This window comes from Hylobates moloch, unplaced genomic scaffold (genome assembly GCF_009828535.3).
Source record: "Hylobates moloch isolate HMO894 unplaced genomic scaffold, HMol_V3 SCAFFOLD_6, whole genome shotgun sequence".
Taxonomy (NCBI): domain Eukaryota; kingdom Metazoa; phylum Chordata; class Mammalia; order Primates; family Hylobatidae; genus Hylobates; species Hylobates moloch.
Window position 1 is genome coordinate 34,223,623 of NW_026652281.1, and position 13,604 is coordinate 34,237,226.

The following is a 13,604-nucleotide window of genomic DNA, read 5'->3' on the forward strand; positions in this document are numbered from 1 at the left end:
TGGTGTAAACCGGGAATTAAAAAATTCTTGAAAGCATCTCTACTCCTTATTATTTATTTGTGTATGTATGTTCTGATAAAAGACTTTCTACATTTTGAAAAAAAATTGAATTAAAAATGAGACACTGCAAACCAAAAAATAGTAAACTAACTATGCTGGTTCAAATGATTGATGCAAATAATTCATAATAAGAGAAAAATCTTAGGAATAGGGTATAGAGGAATTGAAAGTCTTTTTTTCCAACCAGCCAAACTTTTGGCTATCAAAATTATCAGTGTGCATCAGGTGATAATCAGCTATTTTACCTTGAAAATAATGTGAGAAGTGAAGCTTTAGAAATGTCAAGTGACCAAACAAGTATGTGCAGAAATTAACATTTTTTATTATATATCATATAATGTAGTAGTAAAGTTTGTTTGAAGTGCATGAATAAAAAGTTAGTTAGTGAAATTACAGGAGGAACAATCTATATAGCAATAATAGGTGCATTCCCTGTGCATCTGAAAGAAAAAAAAGAGTTTTCACTCATTTTGGCCTAAAACTTAGTGTTCAGGTTCCCAGGATTCTGACATCAGAACCCGGATAACGCTGATTAGAACCATAGGGGCTTTACAATAAAAGCTAAAATATTGACCATATGATGGCAAAAAGTCTTATTTTGTGGTTAACTTATTCTCTTCTAGCTACTCTCTGATGAAGTTGGTGGCGCCGTGGAAGAGGACCGCCGCCTCCTGGACGAGGACCGGGACCGCTCAGCATTGTAAGTGACATGCTTGTCGTAGCTCTCCATCTGAGCCTCAATGAAATCTCTCTGCTGCTGCCTGATGGTCTGGCTTATGAGCCCAGGGAGGGCGTGGATGCTACCAATCAAAGTCTCTAATTTTGTTTCCAGGGTAACAATCCTCTTCTCGAAGTCTTCACTCCTTTCGTTTAAGTCAGAAATCATATCATACATGATGTTCTGGGTCTGAAAAACAGATTGAGAAGAAGGTTAATTATACTTGCCCTGAACACAAACTGGCCGTCTCTCAGAGTAGTTTAGCTCTAGTCTCTTGCTGGTGGCATTCAGTGTAACAGGGTTGTCAGCTAACTGAACAGCTCATCTTGCAAAGCCAATTCATTGTATGTGTTCAATGCCAGGATTTATAATAGAAATATAAGATCTTTGGTTCAGTTGCAGAAAATGTGGAGCAGGTACTGGTGGCATGCCCATTGATTTTAGGTGGTATCAGGGTAGACAAAAACATTTCTTTTTTTTTTTTTTTTTTTTTTTTTTAGTTTTACAGATAATTTTTTTTTTTTTATTATACTTTAGGTTTTAGGGTACATGTGCACAATGTGCAGGTTTGTTACATATGTATCCATGTGCCATGTTGATTTCCTGCACCCATTAGCTCGTCATTTAGCATTAGGTATAAAACATTTCAATTTAATATTTATATATGTATTTTAAAGGTTGTCACAAAGGTTAGTACATCAAATTCATTTTGCAACATGTTAATTAGGGCAAGGGTAATTTTTTAAAAATGGACAGAGTCAAAGAACAATAAATAATACAGAAGGATAAATAATAATACAGATGGCATTGGGATGTAGCAGAAATGTTGAGGGTAGAATATAAATGAAGTTTAGGATTAACTGGTTTGATAATTTTGTAATTTAAAGCAATAAATTCCTAAATATTGTTTGTTATCCTTTGTTCCAAATTACAGGCCTCTCTCCATTGGGTCAAATGGAATTTTTACAGCTAACCATTGAGAGAATATTAGTTGAGGGAGATACTAAAGTTACCAGTCTACCTTGTTGGCCATGGCTCTGACCTCCTGGCAATGGCTTAATCAAAGCTAAGTGGTTAAAATAGGAAAATGTTTCTGGATTCCTAGTGAACCTTGAAATTGACTGTCTTGATCACAGGGTGTCCATAACTCTGATTTGTAGGTATATTTCCTGAGTAGCCAAGAGACAAAGAGACAGGACTGATCAGCTTAGAGCTAGAAAGGGAAAAGGCTGGTGAAGAGGGAGGAAAAGGTTTTAATCTTAGTTTAGTTTAGTGCAGACTTCCACAAGTCTGAGATCCCTTTATTTAAGCCGTCCCTCCTACTTCATTTCCCTTCATCATATTCTCTTCTTCTGCTTAACAATCTTTTAAAGATGGTAAATGAACTGATAAGGGAGTTATTATTCAGCATATAGGCAACTTGTTTCTGTTTGACCAGAGACAGAGTGCATACACTTAATTTTACTACATAGTCTTGAGAATATGTGAACAGCATCCATTCATTTAAGAAAGTACTGAGCCTTTATGGTATGTACAGTCCTATGGTCATAATAAGTACATTAATGAAGAAACAGCATCTTGCCTCACAGTGGTACTCTTGAAGTAAAATTACATCTCCACATCATATTTCAATGTGGTCTGTTCATTTTTTCATAAAAATACCCATTAAAAATCATTTAACCTAGGAGTGATGGAGCTTGCCCTATCTTTTTTTCATATGTCCAAGTAACAGCCACATTTATACACATTAATTGAGGATGTCCTCATACTTTTTATATGTGTGCTGTCCAGTTTATATGCATGATATATGCTCTACTAAGTCATTAAATACTTACCATCTTCAACATCTAGTATGTGTTATTGCTATACATTAAAATGAATGTAATTTAATGAGACTAGGACAAATACTTGTAATTTTTATGGATTATAGTTGAGGCTTTAGCAAAGTCATGGCTGATTTACCAAACAACAACAACAAAAAAACAGTTTGTAAGAGGCAACTGAGAGTTGCCTCTTTCAAAGCATTTGGGTAAAAGGCTGAACAATTATATAAATGCTATTCTAATACCACCTTTAGAATTCACCCAGGAAAATGCAATGTTTTGATTGTTGACAAATATTTATGTTTTAAGAATGGGTTTTATGTGGGGAGAAACAACCAAAAATTGATCAGATAAATCTTATAAATAAGGTAGAATAATTTGGAAACTGTTAATGTACTTTTTAAAAAGTGGTATGATTTTGAAATAATGAAATGGAGGAAGAACCATAAAAAAGTGATCACTTTGGGGTGATAACTTTCATTCTAGGATGTAATTTCTGGTATCTTTTATTTTTATTTCAACTTTACATTCTTTTGAGTTTGCTTAAAATACACAGAACAAAATTTAATTGATGAGTCCTATTCATTCCTGAATATCACAGTCACACCTAGGATGCAGTTCTGCTCTCACTGAGATGAGATGTACATGCAAATAAAAATCCCACAGGTATTGTCTCCTATTCCACTTAAGCTTCTTATAGTACTTCCAAATCACTGTAACTAGGAATGTTTTCAGAATGGGGTTGAATAACCTAATAGCGAAAGAGTACATTAAATGAGAGTTATAGAAACATTCTTTTAAGTTGGACCATCATTTTAGGGTGCTTTGTTGGTTTGATTTATTAATTTTATTTGGGTTGGGATCCTCCTGAAACATTAATGATTAGTGACTGTGAAGTGGTTGATTTCAACAGATGCAACTATGAGGGCTAAGCACCTCAGGCTTACCTTTGCCAAGTCCACCAAGGTGTTTGCTTGGTCATTCAGTTTCCTCTGCTCCATTTTTACACTTCTTAATCTAAAAGATAGAATCTGGTATCAGAAAGGTTCCCTTCTTTCTATGGCAATCTTATGCCTTCCAAAGAGCATGCACAAAATTGACAAGAGCAAATAACTGCATGGATAATGCCTTGCATATTTGGGGTAAGTCCAAACTGGTTATGTGTCTGGTACAATGAGAAGCATGCTTCCCCAACACCGCAAAAAAGAAAGGAGAGATAGAGCAAGAGATGAGATGTCCTTAGGACAACTATTTACCAGGTAAAGTTGAATTCAGAAAGACTCATAAGGATTTAACCATATGAGAAAAAGCCAAAACATTCCTTAAAGCCCCAGTATCATGACAAATAGACATAGGAAGAAATATGCAAAGCAACTGGAATTTCATTGATGTTGGAGCAATGAGCACCTTCCTATGCCTACATGACTAGATACAGGTATTAGCCCTGTTTAGTCCGAAATGGATTGGGTTAGGTATTTGAACCTGATGAAAACACAGTGATAAGTGAGATTCTTATTAACAAAAAAAAAACTTTTATTCAACCAGCAGCAATATAACACAAAACACATAATTATTATCTTATTCTTCATTGTATTTCATTTAACTTTTATCTTGAACTGCTATTAAATTTGAAGGGAGGCCAGACCATTTCCTAGGAAAAATTTCCATTAATTTTCAGTGTAGATAAAAGTCAGAGGACAATTATAGTATCTGGCAGATGGAATCTCTACTTGTAAGATTATGTTCAGCTACTGTTAAATATCATCGTATATACCTGATGAAGAGTCAAGAGTCAAAAAATCAAAAAATGGTTTTAAAAAACACTTTTAGGTAAGAACTCTGCTATTCTTTAACTTTATTTACTTTATTATTTTTCAACAAATATTTATTCAGTGTTTGCTATGTACCAAGAAAGATTTTCCAATAAGAGAAATGTGGTTTATTGTTCCTTAAGCTAACAATTAAAAGCTTTTTCCCAAAAGAGAAGTAGGTTCTTTTAAACTATTTAATGAAAACAAACAAAAAGTCATGCCAATCTTATTTTGCTTTGATGACACGTCATTTTACAAAGTATAGTTTTAATGCTAGAGAGAGTATTTTTTATTATTTTTCAATTGAAATGAAAGGTAATGTAGAAGGAATAAAAACTCACAGGGCAAGATTTTACTGCCAGGGAGATTTTGTAATATGTTCATAATGTTCAGTGATTTTGTTCCGAAACTAGGATATCCAATATGTCAGCAAATCTGCTCTACAGTGAAGATGTAGTGCCTTCTGCCAGTAAGTTTAGCTGACACCTACCTACAACACGATCTTTAACAATCTAAAACAGTTTAAGGTTATAACTTCTCATTGCGACTATGTGTTTATTAGAATGCTAGAACGAAGTTAATTGGCTCCTTTTTATGCTATTACAGAGATGGAATATGTCCTAGTCTAAAATTTACAAGCATGTACTTAGATCCAATATATTGAAAGATTTCTCTCAGTAATTAATAGGGTTACAATTTTTGATGTGTGCCTTTGAAAAACAGGCAACTGCCCCCACCCTACACCCCCTAAAAAGAACACTTAGACATCTGTGGGTCATTACACAGAAGTGTACTAAAGAAAGAGCAGTGTACAACAGTGGTTTCCATCCTCACTGACTCTAAATGAACCTTTAGTTTCCTCACATATGAAATGAAGTGTGTTAGATTAGAACAATGTTTCTGCACTGCTGGATTCATACCAACAGAGGTATTCTAGGTGACTTTAAGTGATACTTAAGATGGAAAACAGTTATTCCTTTTAGTTCTCTTCTAATTCTTCATTACTGCAAGAAAAACATCACAGGCTGGTCCTACTCTGTCTTTATCTCCTAACAAACACCTGCTTTTTAAAAAAAAAAAAAAAAAAAAAAAACTCAGCTCAGAGCTTTCTGCAGGCAACAGCCTATGGCTAGAATTCAATACCAGTATTTCAACTATCAATTGACGATTACCTTTACTTTTCCTCATAATATTTCTTAATCCATTTGTATAAAAATGTATTAAAATTTGTATAAAGGAATTTGTATAAAGTTGCATTTTCAAATTTAAGTAAGTTGTAGTATTGGTGGCACAGAAATGACTGAAGTTTGGGCTCTGGACCAGATGCCTCCAGCAAGTAATGAGTACAGAGAAAGTCCTGAATTCTGTAAGTCAGGTTAGAAGGGCCACTGGCAGTTTCTTAGCTTAAGTGGGTACTTCATCTTATAACCAACAGGGCCTAATTTACTTCTCTTGGATTACTATACTATGTCTGACAGTAGAATTTTGCCCATTTTATTTTCTACTAATCTGGAAAGCTAACATACAGTAGCCTTATTTGATTGGAATTCCTTTAGCTTCCAGCACTTGAATCATCTTGTCTTGTTGTTTGTTTCTTATACTGCCTCTAATGTAGGAGAGCTGATAGAAAAAGCCTGCTTAAGCTGCAGCTGCCAGAATAAAAGGTAACATGCAGATGTGTATTACACTTTTTTCCCCCAAAAAAGAATAAGAAACATATGTTGATTTCTTCCTTGTGAACTTCACTTATCACAGGAAAATATCATGATTTTGGATCACATTTCCATAGCAGCAATCAGACTACTAAAATTCACAAATAAAGGATCCGCTGGGTGCATGCAGCCAGTAGAAAATTCTGCAAATGTTGAAAGGAGCGGCTCACACAACTTACTTCCGAGCTCTATTTTCATTTTGTTGAAATAAAAAGACAAAACAAAAGAAAAGAAACTGTAAAATATTCTGGAACAAAATAACACAATGTGGTGTTCAGCTGTGCACAGGGGGCTCGATTCATTAGCTGGAAGATCCTGTTATGGTTCTGCAGGATTTTGACATATTGGCCTAAGAGAAACACTATTCAAATATCCTTCTTCATTGCTACTATACTTTCCCATGTGAAAGCACTCAGCTTCCTCCTGAATAAGAGTTCAGAAGGAAGAGCATGCATAAAGTCATCATGGCCTCTTGATATCTGATGTTCAAGTAAACAACAAGAAATATTTTTGCCTAATATGAATGTGATATGGTTAAAAGAACAATATTTGAAACAAAGGCATTATATTTTTTGGGGGGAGGTGGGGTACATCTTTTCCAAATTAGGACAACTCAGAAGCCTGGGGTTTCTGAAAGGCAGGTAATCCAACTCTCATGATATACAAATCAAGTAGATTGGATTTCTTGGCTCTGAAACAAATTCATGTTGGTCCACAGTTGAGATAAAAGAATGATAAACTTTAAAGTTGCTACCAGAAAAAGGGTTAAAAGTTAGAGAAAGAGAACACTTCATGACACTAAGTGACAATCTAAAAAGACAATTACTGAAAAGAGGGCACAGGCCTGGACAGTTCAGCATCCAACAGAGAGTAGAGAGGCTATGAAGTTTGGAAAAGAGAAACAGAGTTGAGATAGCATGGACTCGTAGAAGCACAGAGCTGCTGAAAAAGTGCTCAGGACAAATCAGAGATTAGGAGAGGCCAGGAGTGATCTATCGAATGAATTTTAACATTTTTCTTGAGCTAGTAAGGTCTGATTGTACCCAGTGCCGACAGATAAGGCCGAGGGTCTCACTGGATCTGCACAGTGGGCAATGAAAGGCTTGCCCTTAGGAATCGAGCCCTGTGTGCTTCCCCTGTGACTTCACTCCCTAACTTCCAACAGTAAGCTAAAATGAAAGGTAAGTATGCATGATTAGAATGACCTAGCCAAACAAAGCTTGTATGAATAAACGTACTCAGTTACACTTTTATAAGTATAAATGTCCCCCACTGTAACAGAAACCCAGTAACCCCTAGATGAATTTATAAAGCAATTCAGAGCATTTCTGAGTTGCCTGAAGCTTATCTACTTTAGAAGTACACATTGCTACAGAAGAAACAGAATAAGAAATGTCTGACAGAAGCAGAAAAATCACAAGTAGCTTCCTCTGTCACTCTATCCAAACACAATATGCTAAGAGACCCCGTACAAGCGACTCCACAGTACCCACCCTTAAGAAAGGGCCGACATGCCTTGTAGGGTGCATTTGCAACTTGCTTAGGGACAGTTTTTAAACTTCCCTAAATACTTTTTCTCTAACATTTTAATGTAAAAATGTAATAACCTATGGCAAAGTTGAAAGCATTTTACAGTAAAAACCCCTAAATTCTCCCCCAGGCTTTTGAATGTGAATGTATTCTGAACATAATAGTCCAGAAGAGTCTTATATTACAAGATGTAATACAAATCCCCACTGCACATGGCTACAGAACTGTATTATCAAAGCTATCACAGCATTTTCTTGGATTTGTTATTATATGAAAATTTATTAAAGGTAAATCACATGTAATTATCCACTTGATAGGTCTGACTGACAGGAAAGGACCCAGATAAGATCCTGGAGGCAATGGCTCCATGTGGCTGCTCAACACATAGCCCGACCACACTTGCTCAGTGCCATGTCATCTCACACCCTTCCACCCTGGACATACATATCTTCTCACATGCAGCAAGGTAAGGTTTCTTTTTAACATACTAAATATAGGTTAGTATCAAAATATTAAAGGTACAGAAAATGATTTTGCCATGCATGGTATGGCCTCTGGACCTCCTGTATGAATGTGTTGGGGTTACTGTGTAGTATGGTTTTAGCAGGGGAAGACCACTCTAACAGGAGAGTTGCGCGAGGTGAGTCCCTTGAGGAAGATGCCTGTTCCACAGGAAAATAGGTTGAGGAACACAGAGGCAAAAGCTCAGCATCTCTGGGTGGGGAGGCAGGGAGGGTTCTCATTCTCTTCAATCTAAACTTCAAGGAATCAAGATTTCTAGGCAAGGGCTCCTGGAGAGTGGTTCTGGGTTATAAGGGTAACTGTAAGTCTAGGGAGCAAGTTCCCTCTTGTGAGCCAGATGGAATATAATGTTCCTTTCTGTGCTTTTCCTTATTTTAAGAGTATGATTTGAAAACTCTAGCCTTTTGTTTTCCTTACAAAGGGAGAAAAAGCATAGTGGTGCGTCAAGTCACTGAGCTACAGAGGAAATAGCATCACTATCTTAGGAAAGTGTGTTAGTAAAGCTGGGGAAAGAGCATGAGTGAGTAGCAATGAAGGCCAGATACTCTACCATACGTGCAGAGCCTGCCTCTACTATAAATCTCAGGATACTCGAGTTTTAATTTCTATGGAAGTATGAATCTGTCCATAATTACATATTCTACATTTTCAGTGATATCTATCTAAGCAGGGCAGTTCAATGGACAGGTTTTGTATTCTAGGGTAGAAGATGAATGCTTAGTAATTTCCTATAGAATGTTTGTTAGTGGTACCATATTACATATGAATTACCTGAACATGCAAAATAAAAATTGCAGCCTCTACGTTTTCTTGTCTGTTATACTAGTTGGCTCTGAGAGACAAATCTCATTGGATAGCCAAAGCATCTTGTATTTACACACCTTTTCATTATTAGCCTGGTGAGTTTCATAAGGAAAGCTACTTTTCTGAGCCACAAATGTGACCATATCTGCTCTTCTCCATACAGAAATGGTATTAAGAGCAAGTCTGCATGGCATCACAATCGATACCCACATGAATAATACTTACAGTAAGCATGCTGCCAGCCTGGAGGAGAAAGATCCTGTGCTTTCAAATTATCAGTGCATCTTACTAGATATAGATTGTTACTTTAAAAGTCTATGCTAATTATGTAACAATGTAACTGCACGAAGGACTTAAACAATAATAGTGGTCTGGATAAAGTTAAAATAATGATAAGACAGTAAAAGGTCTACAGAAACTAGAAGATTTAAAATGAACACAGCCAAAATTCTGATTAAAAACTAATTTAAAATTCAAGTATTAAATCAGTTATATGCACTACATTCATATAAATATGTTTGAAGCTATGTTTAGAAAATAAAGCTAAAAATATCCTAGAGCAAATTGAATAGGTCAAATTAAGAAATACAGTTTTAGCAGAAGTTATTCTAAAAAGAAACTGAGAAGATATTTTAATAAATATTCTAGTACTAATAAGTGATTTTTAATCACTAAAGGAACTGAGGTTATTCTCAGGATCTTGTTGTGAAATGATTAAATTGCCAGATAACATCTTCTGGGAACAAACATGACAATGTTTTCTTTTTTCCTTCCTTATGAAACAAGAATAAACAAGTGCAAAAATTGAAAGCCAAGGACACTACAGGATAAAAGTGAAAAATGATACTTACTGATGAATAGCTTGCAGGAATTTTCGTTGATGTTTTCTTACTTTTGCATGATCTATCTTTTTCACTAGCTTTGTATTTTTGTAAATTAGCCATGTTTCCCTGAGTACATTGGCAGCTGCATTTTTTACCTGTTAAGAGAACAAACAAAGCAGTTGATAAATTCCAGAGCAGAATCCTTTGTAACTTTGCTGGGGGTCACAGTCTTCATCCCAAGGATCATGGTGAGCTGTAGCTTCATTTAGTAACTTTGACTCCAAATACCATTTTTCTTCAATCTATGCCTTTTTAGAAGTACTTGTATCTGCCTGGGAACAACACTTAAATTGAAATAGGGAGATACTACCACTTTCTTTCTGTGGTAAATTCTATCCTACTCCTTCAGGAAACTTCTTTTTTATTCAACTTTTTTTTTTTTTTTTTTTTTTTTTAATCAAGAGGTGTTGAGTTCTCCACCGTGTATTGCAATTGTTGTCTGCATGATCTTCCTTTCCCTGCAGAAAGACGAAATGCCATGAGGCCAAGGTTAATCTTGTCCTTTGCAAGCCTGCTTGGTATTTCTGGCTGTGCACTACTGGAAGGGCATGTTTCCAGTGCTGAATGTATAAGTACACCCAGCACTGATAGCCTCCCAGAATGACTTAGCAATTTGTATGCTTGTTAGTATAGTTTAATTAACTGACAGAGTCTATGTTATGATTTTGTTGGAAATTTAAGTACACTGCATTTCAAATGGATGGGACAAATGAAAAGGGTGAAAGCATTGCAGTAACACTGCCAAGACCTACGGCAGCTGATGAAAGGCATGGATACTTAATCTAGTCACTTGCTTTCTTGATGAAAGTCTTCAACAAATCTTTGGAGCTGACAAAGGGCCAGCAAGGGCAGATTCTGTCTTCTTCCTTGCTCACATTATGGGATCTGATGACCCACAGCTTTCACTTGGGCTTTTGGATTACTTACTATAAGAAGTTGTTCCATTTAATTCTTTTGAGTGAGGGATAAAGGATATTTCACAAAGAGAGCCACAGGTTACTGGGGTGCTAGGTGGAGGAAGATAACTTTTTAAGAAAGGCAGTGTAGTGGGGAAGACAAAACAATGAGCTGAGATTGACAACTGGGTTCTAAGTACTTGACTTTGCACTAACCAAGTCAGGTTGAAGTGATTAGCTAACCACATAGGACTTCAGTTTTCTCCAACATCAGCAAGTTAGAGATAATGAATATTAAAGTTCTCTCAATCATTAGATTTACAATAAGGATGAGCTTTAGAATTATACTAAACTATGGGCCCAAGTTTGTATTTATATTTTTCACTTTAGCAAAGAAAACATCAGGTTTGGTAACTGATGGTGAATCTTTTTCATGGAGCGAAAAAGTTTTCTTTTTGAGCAAAATTATATTGCTAGAACTCATTTTAAGAAAATGGTCTTTTTACAGTAAAGCTTCTTTTAGGAGTGACTCTGGTTCGTAATGCACTGCCTTTGGATATCCATTAGACTCTGTGCATGGAGAGAATCCTCAAACCAACAGAAAAATGATTGACACAGAAGCCAAGTGCCAGCACTGCGTATAAGTAATACTACCACCATCCACAGTGAAGTTAAAAGGAGTTTGAGTAAATTCTTAGATCCATCTTCACACTTCCACTTCCTCAGACAGCACGGAGAGCCACCTTTCAGAAGCTTTTTTCATCTGATCCTCATGTCATTTCAAAGGTAAGGAAATGGGTGCAGCATGAGTAGTTGTTATTTGAGGACCTTGCTTTTAAGGAGACAGGAGTGGGAAGTGACTGGCCAGCAGTCCCTGGGGTTGGAATAGCCTTTCCCTGTGAGGAAAGAGAGAGTCTCAGATGTCTAAGCAACTGTACATACCTGGAAGATTGGTAGGGGGCCCTGATGGAGGCTCTCTCTCTGATTTTACCAGTCCAAGGCATAGAGGAGAAGCCTAGATCCCTGCCTGGTGAGGAAGCTGGAAAACCAGGTAAAAACCCTGGGTAAAAACCAATGGGTCAGAATCACAGCAATGGAACATAGGTATGCTCAATGTAGAACACAGCACTTGATTTCAATTTGTATTCCCGTCTACAAACAGCAAATGCCAAATTATTTCTAAAGTCCATATACTTTTAAAAAGGTGATTGATACATTTTAAATGATTCCTTCTCTTGGGTATATGAAGAAAGTCGTTGAAGGGGAATACAGAACCTTAATCTCAGAGTTCAGTGGAGTGGGGGTAATGCCCTTGAGGCCTTATTTTAGCTGATGGGCTTAAATGAAAATGATTCCTCATCTGAAAATGAAATCCCTGCAGCCGCTTTTAAAAACTTCGAAATACAAGAATTTATTTTGAAACATCCCATCCCCTTTCTAATTCCCTAACAGGTTGTCAAATACAGGAACAAACCTCCTAAGGCATCATACTTAACTGCTACTTTTCAACATGGCAGCCACAAAACAATATGTCCCAGAATAAAAATCCCACTCTCTGCCTATTACTGAGATGTGTTACTAATAGTAGGGTCTTCCTTTCCATCTAGGATTGAAAAGGAACAGAGGACAGTGAGAAGACAGGGTCAAAGGCACCTCAATGTTTTCCACGTTTGAACAATGGGGAATTGGTAAAAAAAAAAAAAAAAAAAAAAAAAAGTGATATGTAAACTTCCAGGAAAAATGGGGAGAAGTAGGTCTATGCATTCATTTTTTTAATTTATATAAATTTAGGCAGTGTACGTGCAATTTTGCTGCATGGACACATTGTGTAGTAATGAAGCCTGGGCTTTTAGTATAATAATCACCCAAATAGTATACCTTGTACCTGTTAAGTAATTTCCTATCCCTCACCTCCCTCCCATCTTTGGAGGGAAAGTTTCCTTTGTATCCTCAGTCCAGAACCCTGCCATATAACCATCTAGTTATTTAACACTTGAATGCCCTTTTGTCCCCTTTCCAGGGCTTTCAGAAACTCTCAGGGGGTCATATCACTAATCTTTGTGTCTCTCTAACTCAGTGCTTTAGGCACAGCTCGTACTAAGTAAATGTCTATGGTGTTAACTGGGCACCACAGCACATATAATTTATACATAAAAACTTCTTCTCATGAACCACACTAATACATATTTATAAACCAAAGGACCCTCTTGATAACAAGGGTATATACAGATTCAGAGACCTAAGCTCTAAATGGATCAATGCATTTCCACTTATAAATTCAACCTATGTACTGAATCTCTACTACATGCTAGATACTGTGATAAGTGCTATGAGAGGATTTACAGATGTCCATCAAACATTTAGTAGGTATAATAATTCTATAGCCAATAAACAGGCCAAAAGACCTATGAAATAAAAGTCATTTTCTGTTTATCAAAAAAATAAGGAAAGTAGAGGGAAGGATCTTTGTTAACAGGAACATCTTTACACACACACTGTTGAAAAATAAGAACATTTGCTCCGCCTCACTAGTAATCAATCAACTGTAATCAAAGTCTGTCAGAAAAATGTTAGAAGACATATCAAAATTTTTTATAATAATTTGAAAAAGCAAAGGCTCTAAAATATATACTACTACTGGCTGGGTGCTATGGCTCACGTTTGTAATCCCAGCACTTTGGGAGGCCGAGATGAGTGGCTCACTTGAGGTCAGGAGTTTTTGACCAGCATGGCCAACGTCTAGTGGAACCCCATCTCTACTAAAAATACAAAATTAGATGGGCGTGGTTGAGCATGCCTGTAGACCCAGCCGGAGTCTGCCTCACCTGGTGACAAACAATCTCT

At 36.5% G+C, this 13,604-nt stretch overlaps 1 protein-coding gene and 1 long non-coding RNA gene across 4 annotated transcripts in view; one reads left to right on the forward strand and one right to left on the reverse strand.

Moving 5' to 3' along the window:
- Positions 1 to 297: 297 nt before the first annotated feature.
- The window catches only part of KCNN2 (potassium calcium-activated channel subfamily N member 2), a 146,678-nt gene continuing 133,371 nt past the window's right edge, over positions 298 to 13,604 (reverse strand). For 2 of the 3 annotated variants that reach the window (XM_058440602.1, XM_032156645.2), the window contains 3 exons: positions 9,832 to 9,959; positions 3,549 to 3,618; positions 298 to 967 (listed from right to left, as the gene is read on the reverse strand). In XM_058440602.1, coding sequence (XP_058296585.1) covers positions 680 to 967; positions 3,549 to 3,618; positions 9,832 to 9,959 — 486 coding nt within the window. In that variant the 3' untranslated portion in view covers positions 298 to 679. The remainder of the gene's footprint in view (positions 968 to 3,548; positions 3,619 to 9,831; positions 9,960 to 13,604) is intronic. The other variant, XM_058440603.1, reaches the window with a different exon arrangement.
- LOC131383784 (uncharacterized) lies at positions 6,033 to 11,540 on the forward strand. Its single transcript, XR_009214061.1, has 3 exons — positions 6,033 to 7,305; positions 7,972 to 8,120; positions 11,328 to 11,540. It is a non-coding gene; the product is annotated as an uncharacterized LOC131383784 (long non-coding RNA).